Source organism: Nothobranchius furzeri, chromosome 14 (genome assembly GCF_043380555.1).
Source record: "Nothobranchius furzeri strain GRZ-AD chromosome 14, NfurGRZ-RIMD1, whole genome shotgun sequence".
In the NCBI taxonomy this organism is placed as follows: Eukaryota; Metazoa; Chordata; class Actinopteri; order Cyprinodontiformes; family Nothobranchiidae; genus Nothobranchius; species Nothobranchius furzeri.
In genome coordinates, this window is record NC_091754.1 from 36,071,809 (window position 1) to 36,088,198 (window position 16,390).

The following is a 16,390-nucleotide window of genomic DNA, read 5'->3' on the forward strand; positions in this document are numbered from 1 at the left end:
CTCTCATTAATGGAAACAAAATTACAAATATTACAATAAAATGAAAATTAAATTAAATTATAAATTTGTCTAATTTCCTATAAAAAAGATAGAAAACAAAAACATTTAAGTCAATATCATGTGTCTATAAATAATAACAAAAAGGTCAAAGATGATAAAATTTTAAAAGTGCAAGGAGCCAATGTCCACATATGTGGGCACAGGGCCCTAGGAGGTTAATGAACTGACCTGTACGGGAATGTTTACTGTGTGAAGTGCCTTGAGACGACTTGCTGTGATTTGGCGCTTTATAAATAAACTTGAATTGAATTGAATTAAACCAACCACAGTCTTCCCCGTCATGAGTCAAGATGGGTGAGTCCATGAATGTTAAGTGACAGTGTGACGTAGATCTGTCAGGCTTTTCAACTCTTAGCGTTTCACCGCCCATTTCCTATCAGAGGCTAATGCAGGAGATAGGTGTAGGAGACTATTTTCATGTTCAGCCTTCATGAAAAACTCAGAGTGACCTGTTAGAATCAGAAATGATCATTATTTATTTGCAGTGTTCCACACCTTTAAGAATGCTCCCCCTGAGTTTGGACACAGCTTGTTTTTGTGACTCCATCTTGTTCTCTGTGGTGTAATGGTGGTATATTCTCAGCAGTAACACCAACTGCATGGAAGAAAGACTGCGGTGAATGTAGAATACACTGATAGATCACAGATTGCTTGTCATGACCAGTGAAACACTTAAGTCATGTAATTGGATACATAAGCAGATCTCCTTCGTCTACAACATGTATGAGATTTCTCGGTTCTTTGGTGAAGTGGATGGTTGCTGCTACACTGCCTTACCAGTTTTCTTGTTCTGTGCGAGTTCCCAGTGTGAAGTCCAAATAAAGCATCCGTTGTACACGTTCAATAGGGACTCTGCCCCTGTTGAATCCAGGAATGGGTCAGGAGTTCCAAACAGCACATCGCCGAAGCACAGGCAGTTCAAGCTGATAAGAACATAATAATGTTGTTTTAATAATTCCATATCTAATGAATTATTGACCCATTCTAAGAAAATTATGTGCAGGGAAGGTTAGTTTCTGAGGCCCTAAAGCTACAGATCAGGTTCTCTCTGTGAGGCTTGGAGAATCTCAGCTTGTCATGTTTTTCAGGCTTTTGTTTTGTTTGCTTTGTTCCTGGTTTCTACCTTTTCTAACAACTTTTTCATGTCTTTATGTTAAGTTTCTTTTTTCTATTTGCAGTAATTTTATGTCTTTATTTTCAGTTAATGTTTTATTTTGTATTTCTTTCCATTTGTTGCTGTTTTGTTGGTTTGATAGTTTTCTGTTGCTGATGTTTGCTGTCATTGTAAGTTGTTTTGTCTTTGAGTTTTCTCTGATCTTTTAAACATCTTCCAACCATCAGCTTAACCTCTGGTGCCAGGGCCATTGTAGAACGGGGAACCACAGGTGGTGGGGTGACTGCCAGACCGCGCAAGCCAAAAAAGGCATCAGACACATCCCTCAGCAGCGACCAATCACAGCAGCCCTCCTGACCTCCCCCGTCACGAGTAGCAGGATACGGTTTAAGTTGCCAGTAGCCATATGAATTGCGAGTCCCCATTCATGGTGTCAGGAGGAATCCCAGTATGCGTTAATCCCACATGGGAACTTAGTTTTGTCAGTACTGTAGATGGATTTAAGGCTACCCAGTTGTTAGTAATCACATTACACATGGATCAAATCAGGTAATCAACACATCCTTGAAAATGTCCGACATGCTGAAAAAATACTCTCAAAGTCCTGTAAGCATGACGATGTGAAGCAGTTTGAATAGATCGTGGTCCGTGATGACCATCTCACATGCTGTTGCATTATAAAAGAAAAAATGTGGAAACTCATTGAGCGTGTTTGATGTTATCGTAGTGGGTTGTTCTTCTTTTGTGTGAACATTTTTGTCATTACTTAGCTAGTCACCTTTTGACCATGCAGATCAGGAGCTGACGTTCACAAACTAAAACGATCAGTGTGCCTGGGAGTTGGGACTCTAGAAAAATCAGAATTATCTTAGCTAAAACTTTGAATAGTCTCTGTGGAGCTCAGCCTCTCAAACCTGGTTTTAAACTGTGGTCAGTTTTGAGTTATTATATATATATATATTATGTTTGCAGTTAGCCAAAGCCCAATTATTAATCCACCATTTAACCTTCCAGGTCAGGCAGAGCACAGCAACTGTATGGAAAAGCTGTCTGGTGTTGAGAATAGTGCTGTGCTTCACAGGGCTGCCACGCTGTTGCTGCTTAATTTACAAGAATTACACGATCATCTCTGTAGGCTGTATGAATGTGAAAGGGGGGCAACATGTCTTAACTTCGGAAACAGATTAGAATGGATGTGAGGACCAACAGTTCCTAGAGGAGAACACAAATGGAAACACAAACATCAGAAACAATTCTAGTCATTGTGACACTAATGCTTTGTGTCTTCTGGAGATGTACAGTTCCTGTCGCAGGTCTGTTTATGCTGACATTCCCACTTCCTAGAGGACAAGTTCTGGTAGTTACACCTGAATGGTTTAGTTGGTTGTATGCAGACTGCTGCATGGGTTCTGGGCCTACATCAGGACCACACACACATTCAGTAGTTGTTCAGGGTAATCTGCACTCCACAGTTCTCTTTACTGGCCTTTGGACCGAAATTTCAGCCACCAAAATGTTTCAGCCCAAAACGACCCAAAAATGCATTTTCAGTTTTTGGACGAAAGAAAAAAAGCACCAAAACAGCACGCCCTAAACAGGCCACCAGTTTTCGGTTCACCCCGCTCTGCCCTCGTGTGGCAGTTTGGCCTTTGCTTCATATAAACGGTACATTCTGATTTCAGAAGTAAAGTTTGCCCCCGTTTAGTCACGCTGTTTTATTACGGTCGCTGTTCATATCAATCATGAAACACGTTTTCTTCTTTTACATTCCTGCTACGTCTGTCACTATTAGCAGTGTTTTTACCATCTTTTCTACACCCTCCATGTCCTGAACACGGTGAAATAAGCTTTGGATCACGCGTGTGAGGCGTGTTTACTCTCAGGAAGCACACAGACCCTGTTGCTGCTGCAGCGTCACCTTCTTCCTCACTGGATGAGTGAATATCTTCAACAGAGGGTGAATATTACTCTTCAGAATCAGAGTCAGCCTTACCAGACAAACAGCTTTGATGAACAGACCTGTCAGCATTGTCAGTTTCTCCTCTCTAATATGTAATAATAATCTCCCTCTGTGAGCTCCACTCATCTCCTCTCATCAGTTAGGAGCCTCCCGACGAGGGGCAGTTTCAATAAACTCCGGAAATGTCCATAGAAACACCAAAAGTGTTGCTCTCATCTCCACTATCTTCTGGTGTAAAATAATAATTTTATGAGGAATTATATTTGCAGCTGTAGCTCATTAAACGCAATATTGAGACTTTGGGGTTAATTTTGCAGTCCTCAGCAGGTATTTCAGTTAAAAGCCTGTGCATTTATAATTAATTAATTATTATTTAGTGAACAGGAGTGGGGTCAAGAGAAACATTTTATTTTTGGTTGATTTACCGTAATTTCCGGACTATAGAGCGCACCTCAATTTAAGCCGCACCGGGGTAAAAGCCGCAGATGTCTACTGAATTGAAAACGTAGTTTAACTGAACGTAACTGAGCTGGTCAGTATCTAACAAAACAGAAAAGTTATTGATTAGTTTATTCATCGTCCTCCTGCGCACTGAAACCACTGAAGTAATCTTCTCCAGTGTCGGAGTCGAACAGCCTCAGAAGAGCTTCGTCACACACCTTTTCTATGGCGATGTCAGTGTCGCTATCCGTGTTGCTGTCGTCATCCCGGGGTGAAGCTGGGAAAACAAGCAGCGCCGTTTTAATGTGAAAAAAATCCTCCTGGGCGCTTTCCGTAGCACTCCTTAAACCATTCCTTCATTAGACTTTCCAGCATCCATCCTTTCTGGTTGACTAAAGCCGCACCTCATTATAAGCCGCATGGTTCAAAGCGTGGGGAAAAAGTAGCGGCTTATAGTCCGGAAAATACGGTATATTCTGTAGGGCTGTAGCGAATCCTCAATGACGTCGACGGCTCGATTCTAAAAATTTGTCGACGTCAGATCTGGTAGTCGACGCACCACGCCCACTTGTTGCAATCCCAGGAGTTTGTAAATAGAGGAGGAATCTGCCTGTTTTTCCTCTAGCTCGCCCTCTTCTCCGCCTTCACTAACATCTCCACCAAATACCGAAGACCCGGAACAATGTCCGTCCGCTACTAGATTCCTTTCCTGTTTTGCCCGCCTTCGTCTCCCAGCAACAGACAACAACTTCCGGGGTCAGATGCGCTGCTCCGTCTCTACCGCAGATGTAGGAAATCACCGGGAGCGTTTCTCCCTTCATAAAGGAGCGTCTTTCAGACATGGGAGAGCTGTTTTGGTGGTAGCAGTCTCTCCTCCGTGCTGGTCTGTGTGCTGGGTGTTTTTGGTTTATTTAAACTTGGTAACTTGAACTTAACGTCGGTAAAGCTACTGTTAGCATTTTCGCTAACAGCTTCTTGCGTTTGGATAAGCTGTTACGTTTTGGTTTAGAGTTCATCATTTTTGTGGTGCAGATCTCCCTTTTATTACATTTCGAGTGTTGTGGGTTTTCGGTTTAGTTTAAAATATCACCGTGAGTTTGGTTTAACCACCCAGTGTAGAGTTTGGACCTTTGGAGATCCTTATTTTGGTCCAGAACCCTGTAATCTTTGCCCAGTGGGACATCCCTACTTATTTATACTTTTGTTTTAATTCCCCACAGGCAGAATTAGTTTTATTATTCCTAACCTGTGGATGGAAAGATTTGTGTTTTTTGTAGTTGTAAAGAACCCTGATCATCATTGTAACTTTTAAATCCCGCTATTGTCCCTTCCTTTTTGCACACTAGCCAAACTCCCCAGGAAGGGTCGTAACACCACTCGCCTCACGCACATAAGTGACCAAAACAAAGCAGCATGGAGACACCGTCTCCAACCACCTCTCAGGCAGCAGCCTGCACTCCCAAGTTCTACACTTCACCAGAACATAACCAACCGCAACACAATAAAAGCAGTGTTATACAAAATGGTAGGTCTGTAGTGTTTATTCTCTTACAGTAACAATTTATCTTTTTTTTTTGAGGAATTAGAGATTTTTTGGTTTTTATTAACTGTGCAATAGAAAAATAATCATTAGATTAATTGTCTAAATAGTCATTAGAATAGTCGACTATTCGATAAAATAATCATCAGAATAATCGTTTTAAAAATAATCGTTTACCCCCAGCCCTAATATTCTGTATTGTTGTGTCAGTGATACATCAATCTTGTGATGGTTTTGTAATTGATTACAATTACACTTTCTTGGTTTTAGTGAGGTTTGTGCACATCATAGCCATAAATGCTTTGGTTCTAATTATTGACAAAGAAGTTTATTTCTGTGTTTCAGTTTTCAGCCAAGAATTTCATTTGGGTGCTTCCCTAAATTATACAGATGTAAGTTAAGGCACCGCATGTGGTTGTTAGAGGATGTTTATGTTAACCATGTACAGGGTAGATTTATCATGGAGGACTCCTGTTGGTTACCACTAATGATGGAGTTACTGCCACCTAGGCGTCATGGCTGAGGCGATGCTGAAACTGTGACCTGAAATGAGAGCCGACAGGTTCTTCTGAGCCTTCTCTCTCACGCTTGTCTTCATGTTGCACAGTGGCGGACGTGAGGGCTGTTTCCTATGTAACGTGATGAAGGTGCTATTCCTCCGAAGGTTATTTAACCTCTCTCCACAGATGCCTCTGACACAGTTCTAAGTGCATGAGACTGCCTCAAGGTCATGCATTCGCTTCTAAAACTCCTTTCTTTCCAGCTCAAGAGCAGATTGAAGAAAGAACTCTTTCCTCTTAATAAATCAAAGAACTCTATTTTTAATTAAGCTAATCAAACAAAGTGTTAGTCAATAATATGTTGACCGATCTGTGAAATGACAATGTTATGATTAAATGTTTGAACCAAACATTTATCGCTGTTTTTGCCGTGTTTTGCGATGGGCCTATCGCACGTCCTGTTATCGCGATGACGATAATTTTTCGATATATTGTGCAGCCCTAATTAATATGCTTTAATAAGTAATATGACTTTAATCTAGTGCACTAGACATGCTGACTACACGTAATGTAAACACACAACACATTGCTGTCACTGATCCAATCAGAACCTTCCTAGTCTGAAGCGTGGCATAGTCTCTATGGTGTTTATAAATCTGCCAACTTTGATTCGACCAGAAATCAAAACATTCAGATTAATAAAACCAGTCCCCACGCCATCTTAAGTTCAGTTCTCAAGATCTCACTGGAGTTCACCGCATGCTAAGCGAAGTATCGGACCGGCCATCTGGACTTCCTTTTTAAGCTGAGAACCAATAAGCTGGATAAAATCTGTTGCATTTTACCAACCAAGCAACAGTTCCTTTCAGAATAAAAGCTGAACTCACTGACCCAAGGGGGGTCTATCTGACGCTGTGAACCACCTGTCGCTTTTTACCTGGAGACAATCCAAAGACTAGTTTGTCGTACTGCTGACGCTGTTTCACCGGCTCCGGTACCGAAAGGGGAATCAGAGGACCTGGCATTCTGGATCTGTACTGAGGTCTCATCAAGGGTATGTGTGGAGCGACAAAATGGCGTCTCATGTGTTTATGAAACTCTGATCATAGCTTAAGAGCAAAACATTACAACATCATTCAGACTTGCTTCTCCGGATACGAGAGTTCTGATGACAACATCACTCACTCATACACCATCCATCTCACGTCTCATTACACCAGATCCATCCATCATTTAGAGTTAGTCTTGTTTAAAATTGTTTGAATTGTTAAGAAATAAATCATCTTAAACGTTTTAAAGGACTCACTCTTCTCTTCTCTTGTCTCTCAGTTAATACAAGTGTTGCATAATCCCTGCAATAAAAAGTTCCAATCTTCTGGTTGATTTCATATTCACTATGGAGTCTTACGTCTCACGGGTCGTTAATTAGATGTAAATTAACTTCTTTTACACCTACTTTTAAAACACGTTTCATTCAGATGTAACTTTTGTATGGTTCCTTCCTTCTTGGGCTTTGACTTTGTCTAGTCTATACTTCTATAACTGGTTGTAGACTTTTGCCCAGCCCGCTTGCTCATTGGCTAGTCTCAGTGTCAGAAAGCATTCATACATTGGGATCCACACTCAGTGTCTTTGGTCTGGGTCGTTTGTCAACTACTTTTTAAAGATGTTCTCTGTCTCTTTTCTAAAAGGTTTGTGGTGTGAAACAGACATTATTTACAGAACAAGAGTCCACATTTGCAAGGGTTTGATTTTAATGTTGCTGGGAAATAACTTGTGGTTTGAAAATTGCTGGGGACAACTATTATTAATAATTCATATATAAGTGTTCGCCCATTTAATGTTTCATTACGATATGCACGTGTGTTAATTCAATTAAATTCAAAGATACTTTATTAATCCCAGTTTCAGTACACACAATTCAGAGATCAGACATACATGGGCAAGACACATGACAAGAATTGGTGACTGTGGTCTTTCGCAACCCTGAGTCGCGCTACCTTAATAGAGATAAGAGGGTTATATGAGGATCGGTTCAGGTGGAGGGAAAAAAAGGCACTTCAGAGTTAGGGGCTCGACACACGGGAGGCGAAAAATGACCGCGTTCAGCGAAATTTGTCACCGTCGCTTTTATTACCTGACACACGCGAGGCGATCCGCGGCAGCGGCCAGCGGCAAAGCGGTCTATGTGTTCTGTTCCATGGCGAAATCGAAACTTCCGTTGTTTTGTTTGTCTGTGTCAGGTTGGAGGGAATTAAGGTTATTTAAACGGTTCAGAGTTAATAAAGCGGTAGATATGACGTTTCACAAGGTGCTGCTAGAGTTATGTGAAATTTTACTTCTGATTTTACTATATAAAACATAATAATAATCAACTTCTCCTTCATGTTTGCTCGGAGATGTACGGAGCATCCTGTCCGCTCATTGGTCAGTGAATGAAACCTCCGTTGATTGGTCCTCGTCCGAGCGACAGCGATGAAAAGTTGAAAATGTTTCAACTTTCTGGGATTGCATCGCTGGGTCGCCTGTGCACGACACGTGCACGAGCGCAAAATTTCACACGCATGTTTTTCACGTTTCGCTTAGGAGGGAGACCCGCGATTATCGCTTCGTTGCGTATGTCTCATTGAAAATGAATGGAGGAGAGGCGATGTCGCCTCCTGTGTGTCGAGCCCATTACCCTCCACCGGGAGGGCAGCTTTGCTCTGCAAAAAACCTCTAAATAAACCTCAACTTCAAAATCTGAGATTTTTTCACTAAATAAAAGTAAAATTTGGGGTTCAGTCTCGCAAACCATTGATTAAGGGAGCAGAGCGGCTCGTTAACACGGTCATTTTACTGGGAAAGTATTGAAATTTCCCACCAGTGCCAGTTCCTACTCAGTGCTTTCATTTTCGGTCCCCAGCCCTAGTGAATCTGTTGACCTCTCACACAAAAGGATGTAAAGTTCAACTTTGCTTTCTGACAAACCTTCAAACTGTGTTAGAGTGACAAAGGTGATGCTTGTACTGCAGCCAGCATCATATTAAACCTCCTTCCAGCTGCTTGTGGCTTTACAGCTCTACTAAAAAAAGGAAACAAAACCTATTCAAAGATGATTTGGATAGATGCAAAAGCAACAATAATGCTCCTCCATAAACGGTGATTGTGCAACAGTGGAGTTTATGATGGAATGAAACTTGAGTTTCCACTACTTGTTTTAGCTGGACGGACATTGATTTGTCTGCCGCTGGACCGGGGTCAAATCAAACAAGGTTTGCCGACTGTCACTGTCAGCAGCTTTGTGCATCAGCTCTGAGCCTCATCTTGTGCCCTTGTTGTGTTTCTGCTGGTGATCAGATACCTGTCGTCATGTGGGATCCTGATGACGCGTGTGCCCCCCATGCTGGGTGCAGCCATGCCAGGGCGCGCTGTCGTACTTCCTACGCGCAACTTCTTCAACCTCACCGACTCTTTCTCCAAAAGGAAGGAGTACTCAGAGAGACGCATCATTGGGTATGTCCAGCTTTCAGTTGTTATGAATGTGATGTCTGGGAGGACTTAGCCATCATCAGGTGTAATCTGATTACACGCGGACAGCTCTGAGTACACGTAAAGGGGTTTTATTAACACTCGGACTCCCAGAGGCACAGTGGTTAGAGCTGTTGCCTTGCAGCACGAAGGTCCTGGGTTCGCTTCTCATCCTGGGGTCTTTCTGCATGGAGTTTGCATGTTCTCCCTGTGCATGCGTGGGTTCTCTCTGGGTTCCTCTCACAGTCCAAAAACATGACTGTTAGGTTGATTGGTCTGTCTAAATTGTCCTTAGACGTGTATGTGTGTGTGTGTGTGCGTGCGCATGATTGTTTGTCCTGTGTGTCTCTGTGTTGCTGTGTGATGGACTGGCACTCTGTCCAAGGTGTACCCCGCCTGATTGCCTATAGACCGCCGGAGATAGGCACCAGCCCCCCCCCCCCCCCGCGACCCTATGTGGATGGATGGGTTGTGAGAGCTAAAGGTAGAAAATAACCACATTTTGGCATTCAGACTAGGGCCGGCCGATATTATCGGCCGATATAGGGGTCATTAACACTATCGGCTATCGGCCAAAAAGACGGCCGATATGGCCGATATTGCGCTACCTATCCAGCAGATGGCGCCAGCTTTATAAACTCATGTTGTGTGGCTCCACTCCTCGGGGGGTGGAGCCACCGTCACAGCACACATGCAGCGGAGCAGCAGAAGCAATTCAGTCAATCAGAGACGACGGTGATGAGGAAGTAGGAGGTAAGTCATCAGTTTTAAGCATATTTGTTGTGTCAGTGGTAAGTTGAACGGTAAAATAAGCAATGACAAAAGTATGTTTCCCCTCAACATGCTTCCTAAGTTTATTGTGTGCCTCGTGGCCTCGGATTGAAAAGTTAAACTGAAAAAATAAAATAAAACTGCCGCAGCATTACGCTCTATGCAGAGCTCACGCTGCTTCCCCTTTTTCTGCTGGCCTTTTTCTGGTAGACATTCTGGAATATTCTCAGACAATTCCCTCCGCTCTTCAGCAGTCTTTTCAAACTCACGCGGTTCACCCGCGGCTCGCGAAAAAAATATTGCAGACGCCGAAACGATCGCTGCACGGCACGGGCTGGAGCGCCGAAGCCCTGCAGAATAGGATAAAAAGGGTGACGAATGAAGGCGGCCCCCGTTTCGCGGCGCTTCGGTGGCACACGACCATTGTCGCAGCTGAGGATGGGCGAGGGGGGGTTGGCAACAAAGCAGTGAAACACTTTGCAGGGAGTCCCCCCTCCTCTCCCTAGCTGGGAGAGGAGGGGGGGCGGTAATACGAGAAAAGAAACATTCCTCTCTACAATAGAATAAATCTATTGTATTTTTCAGCCTTATATTTTACATAAGGCTTATACATTGCCACATACTAGTCATTTAACGTATCTTATTTTTATTTTCCTAATACTGTCGGCTTTGGAAAGGATCAAAACACAAAAGTATTTTAATGCCAAAAATCAGGTAGCTAGGACGGTGAAACCAGCAGAGTATGACTGAAACTGAACCGTATGCACTGAGGAGTGAGAGATGAGAGGACTAGTTATGAGGAGGAGCTGTGAGTGGGAGCAGAGGACAGCAGGGGAACATAGGAGGAACTATAAATGAAAATATTTTTAAAGAAGAAAGAATCCTAAAAGGGAAAGAAGAATAACTAGAAAAAAAACCTGACAACAAACGGAGTAGAAAATTCAGTGGAAGGAAAAAAAAAAGACTTGAATACTAAATGAGAAAACCTTAACAGCTGGGGAACCAAACAAAAACAGAGCCATTGGTTTTGAGCCACAATGTCTGATATCATTTATTTACATGATCATTTTAAAACTTTTAAGTATAAAAATGCCACATTTAATGTATTTTACTTTGTCTTGGTATCAACAGATATATAACTGTACTTTTATGCTGATTAATTTATTACAGATGGAAAAAGAGGGTCGTAGTAAGGTGTGGGCCTACTTCACTAAAGATCCATCTGGTGATGTCATCTGCAGCATCTGCTCATCTTCAGTAGTAGTTTGTGTGTTCTGTTGTTTTTGAGATTGCTAAATAAATCTTATTTACATTACTTGGAAACCCTAGTGAGTTATTGAGACAGTTCTTTGGTGTGTAATATAGAAATAAGTTAGCATCAAAAAGGCAGAGAATGAAGGGTTTAATCTTAAAAACATTTGTATTTATTTTTTTGTGAGGGAGATTTATCGGCCATTATGTCGGCCTTTGTTAAAAGTTTTATATCGTATCGGTCCCAAAAAAAGCATATCGGTCGGGCCCTATTTCAGACATCATAATGCAGCAGTATGGAGGAGAACAAGCACGCATTTGGACTGCTATTCAAGCAACACGTTTAATTCAACATTTCCTTGGTTTTTCCTTCTTAAAATCACGTTTAACACAAGTAAGACTGTTTTTTTTGACTGAACAGTGGTGAGAAGATGTTTGTGTCATTGGCTTGCTGTTGATAACATCTGGAAATGACCATAAACAGGCACAGGTTTACTGAGGAAACAGACTCCATTTATATTTGTATGACGCACACGCACGCACGCACGCGCGCACACACACACACACACACACACACACACACAAACACACACAAAAGTTTAAAAAAACATCTGCTCACAATAAATAGGGACTATGGTGGCTGTTGTCTGGTTTTATAGTGCTGTAAAGGTTTACTGCTGTCCTGACGACGTCTTTGCTCCCCTCTAGCTTTACCATACATTCTTCTGCAGCAGGGCACTGGATTGTGACCAGTTTGTTTGCAAATGCAACCCAATTTCTCAGTAGTGCACCTGGAAAAATGTTTGAGGTTGCACCAGTGGGGCTGTTCGTTCGAGGTAACATAAGCAGTAACACTGTGGTGGTCTAAGCCAATCAGAGGTGGTAAAGGGCTGGACAACAGCCAGCCCTGTGCGTGCTTATGTTTGTGTGTTAGGCTACGCTAGTTAGGTAAACAGAGTGGGCGTAGCATGGACGAGCTTTCTTGTCAAGTTATGGCCCGAGCTGCCAGTAACCCACTGCCAGAGCTGTGACACAGAACCATCAGCCGATACGGCACCAGACAATGAGCTGCATACGAGAGAGCCCCAGAGCTGCTGATAATAAACAGTAAATGTGTTCATTTCAAATGAGAAGCTGGAAAAGCACAATAAACATATAAAACATGTCACATGCTGTGATAAGTGTCCCCTCTCCCACCGCTGCCTCTCAGGGGCGGGTAGCAGGAAATATCATCAGCCAAGCCCCAAATAATTCTTCAGAATTTAATATTTAATAATAATAATAATAATAATACACGACGTGCAGCAGTGATTACACACTTAACTCCAACGCAGTGGCGCGTCTGGTCTTCAATCAGCCAAAAAGAGCACACGTCACCCTTCTGTTCATTGAGCTCCACTGGCTACCGCTAGCAGCGCGCATCAAATTCAAATTGCTAACACTAGCATAAAAAGTCAGAGATGGTACGGCTCCCATCTACCTGAATCCTCTTGCAAAGGCTTACGTCTCGGCCCGGCCGCTCCGGTCATCACAGGATTGTCGGCTAGCAGTGCCTACACCACGCTCAGGACAATCCAGACTCTTCTCTTGCATCGTTCCACAAATGTGGAATGACCTACCAAGCACTACCAGAACAGGGGCTTCCTTTTCAATTTTCAAGAAACTCCTGAAGACCCTGCTCTTCAGAGAGCATCTTCTAAACTAGCACCCTCCCTGCACCCGTCCCCCCTCTCTACTGTCCACTCCTTGTTCCCTCCTCTCCATGACTGATGTCAAGTTGTTGTTATTGTTGTTGTTGTTAGCCTCAAGGGCAACATGCCGATTATCACTTGTAAGTCGCTTTGGACAAAAGCGTCTGCTAAATACATAAACATAAACATTACGTCTGTGTGTAAACTGGTATTCCTGATCAACAGACTCGGGAATTATTTAAGCGGATAAATAAATAAAGCAGATGAAAGCACTCTGTGTTTTTGTCTGAAGCCTCACTGCTGCATTCACCGTATGTAATATTCTCATTGAAAAGAAAAAACAAATGGAAAGATCTAGAAGACCAAACTACAGGGGTCAGCCATCTGAGGGACAAGTGGCTACCATAGGTGATGGTCCATAAGACACTTCTACTTAGAATAATATTATATTACGATCTTTAATTCAGATTTCTTATTTTTCATTTATCTTTGACTTTAAGCTTCAGCTCTTAAAAGCACTTAAAACACTTTCTTTAGTTGTACAATTCAGCCTCATATGAGGAACTTAGTTTATTAGATGGTTAATCAATCGTTTACAAGTCAATGTTGCCTGCAAGGATCGTGAAAGGTGGGCTAGTAAAACTGGAACCAGTGATAACAGTTAAGCCTAGTTTATGCTTCTGCATCAGCTCCACGAGGGAGAGACACGCACTGACAGATGTGTTACTCTCGGACTTCCCCGTCTCCCGGGGAGTGTTGCAAAGCAGTTCCCCGCCAGGACAACAGAGGGCGTAGCGCTGTCCTGTGGTATCCTGTCGTCCGGTCCAAGATGGTGTGTTTATATTGTGTCTTTTGTATTTCAGAGACTTTTTACACAGATAAATGTGTCCCTCATCCTCCTCCACCTTCACGCACTCACCACCTCTAAACCCACGTTTCCCATCATTTCCGTCCACGAATAAAACGCTTGCTGCGTCTCTTTTTACTCAAGTTACACGTGAATAAAACATTCATATTTTTAGTTCTTCCATGAGGTATTCTTCAAGCCGCCATGTCTGCTGCTAGATATCTTCGTCTCTCTTTATGTTTTTGAGGACGCAGTGGTGGTGCTGTTGACAACAGCGGCGTCCTGACCAATCACAAGCTTGCGTCCTCCGTCTAGTTGGATGGATGTTTAGAAAAGTGGGCTCTGGAATAATGGCATTGCAGACGTCCGTCCCGACGCTGGGCTTTAGTCCAGAGTCCTGCAGCGCTGTGTTCAGGCACCGGTTCAGAGGGAAGGACACGTGTGTGGCTTGCCTCCAAACATTTGGAGGGACGGTGACTCCAAGGACGGGGCAGATCTGAGGAACATTCAGATCCGGAATGTTTGATCCTTTCAGGCACATTATTCACCCTGAATATTAAGTCCTGTGCACGTGTCTGAGTGACGCAGTTAATGTCCTCCAGTGTTCCACAGAGAGGTCATAATCACTAAATCTGCAGGTATAAATAGATTCAAGAGGTGGCAGCTGTTTTCTCTCAGCTGGAGGTCAGCAGTCTCCATCTGACCCTCACTCGGCATGTCCTACCTCTGCTGCCCAAGTGTTTTTGTGGAGCCTCAACATGATTGGTTTTATTGGTGTTCAGTGTGTGTTGTCCCACTCTCCTCTGAACTCATTCAGAGATCTGAGTCATGAGTCTTGCTCTGTGACAGTTCTGTTTAGTGTTGCGTCACATGCGACCTGGTCTCTGACCTTCAGTGCCTCCCCTCCCTGTTCTGCAGGTATTCCATGCAGGAGATCTATGACGTGGTAGCTGGTGTGGAAAACTACCGCGACTTTGTTCCCTGGTGCAAGAAATCTGACGTAGTGTTCAGGCGTTCTGGTTTCTGTAAGGCCAAGCTAACGGTGGGCTTTCCCCCTGTGGTGGAGAACTACACATCCCTCATCACGACAGTACGACCTCACCTGGTCAAGGTAACCCACCGCTTCCATCTCACTGAGGCCAAGGGAAACTCTTCTGAATCAATGTTAATAAATGATTTCAGAGTTTTGTTTGTTTCTATAATGTGAAAAAGGTGTTTAAAAGCAAACAAATAGATAAAGTTCCACAATCACTATAAGAAGAAAAGTACTTGTCCCAGCGTCTGTTCACAGGATAAACAAACTGTGTTTAGTTCTCCATGTGCAAATGTTGACACTTCATTAGACCATGAAGGCTCAAACACTAAATCAGGGGTAGATCGTTTAGTTAGGCCTTAGGATAATAACAGCGCCACTTTGAATTCTGTTAACATAAATCTCAGATGATGATATTCTGTCTGCCTCTAATAAACTTCAAAAATCACAGAAAAGTAAAGCAGACGGGCTGAAACACTAAAAAGAGCAATGGTGCAGCAGGTGGTGACACCACTGAAGGAGGAGCTGGCCACCTGACTGGTTGTAGTGGAGAACCACCATGCTAATGCTAATGCTAGTGCTAGTCTGGAACCAGTGATTGTTCAGCTCCTTTGTTTTGACCAAAGCACTGACTGTCACTAAAACAATAGCCCTGCCTCCATTAAAGGACTTCTGGGAAACCTCTGGGAGGGGAAAACTGATTGGGACTCTGTCCTCTCAGCTGTTGTGTGTCTGTCAGGACTTTGCTCAGACTTCAGCATATCACGACTGTTTCTGCGTTAAAAATGTTATTCTGCCAAAGTACACCATGCTTTAATCCATTTCAGGAGTAGCTGTGCGATGTGAAATGTGGTGTTTAAAGGGACACTTTGCCACTTTTTCATATTTTTCAATCGTTTTCTTGAGCCAGTGTGTGCAAAAATAACCCTTTACAACAGGGGCGTCAAACTCAAATTCACACTGGGCTGGAATGAAAATCTGGGACGAAGTCGCGGGCCGAACTTCATATATTTTTTTAAAATGACGGCAAATTTGCACATTTTCTTTATCAACATATATGCAATTTTGAATCTTTTAATTTGGAAACAAACTTATTTTTGCAGTAACACTGAATGTGGAATAACTAAATTACACACGATCAAGTCCAGTTTAAATAAAAGGCATCAGTGGTATTCATTACTTGTGGACTATTCAGCATTTTTAAAATCTATTCAGGATTTATGTTTTCTTGTTGTTTATTAATTTTTCTTTTTTTTTATTCTCCTTTTTTCTCCTGTAATAAGTGTCATCGCTGCTGTGACGTCTAGCTTTCCCCACTGAGGAACAATAAAGGGATTTTCTATTCTATTCATCTATCTGCAGCCTTTCCACTTCCTGTTTTACTGTAGGTTAAATCTTTTCTCACGTGCCAACAACAAAATAAAATATCATTTTATCTTAAATGAAAATGCAACATCTCACCTGTTAACTTTCATGTTTTGGAGCAGAAAAAGAGCATAAAACCAACATATTTAAAGCTCAGTTTGCTCCACTGGTTTACTGTGATGCTCACCTGTTCCAGCCAGATACCTGCATCATGGGGTTGATCTGAGCTGAGGAGGAGACTCCTGTTGTTTTGTTCATCTTCATCATAATAATGACAACATTAGATGACAACAGGTGCTCACATAGG

At 42.6% G+C, this 16,390-nt stretch overlaps 1 protein-coding gene across 1 annotated transcript in view; it reads left to right on the forward strand.

Moving 5' to 3' along the window:
- The window catches only part of coq10b (coenzyme Q10B), a 41,657-nt gene that overhangs the window by 19,751 nt on the left and 5,516 nt on the right, over nt 1-16,390 (forward strand). The window contains exons 2-3 of the mRNA XM_015965768.3: nt 8,955-9,110; nt 14,604-14,796. Coding sequence (XP_015821254.1) covers nt 8,955-9,110; nt 14,604-14,796 — 349 coding nt within the window. The remainder of the gene's footprint in view (nt 1-8,954; nt 9,111-14,603; nt 14,797-16,390) is intronic.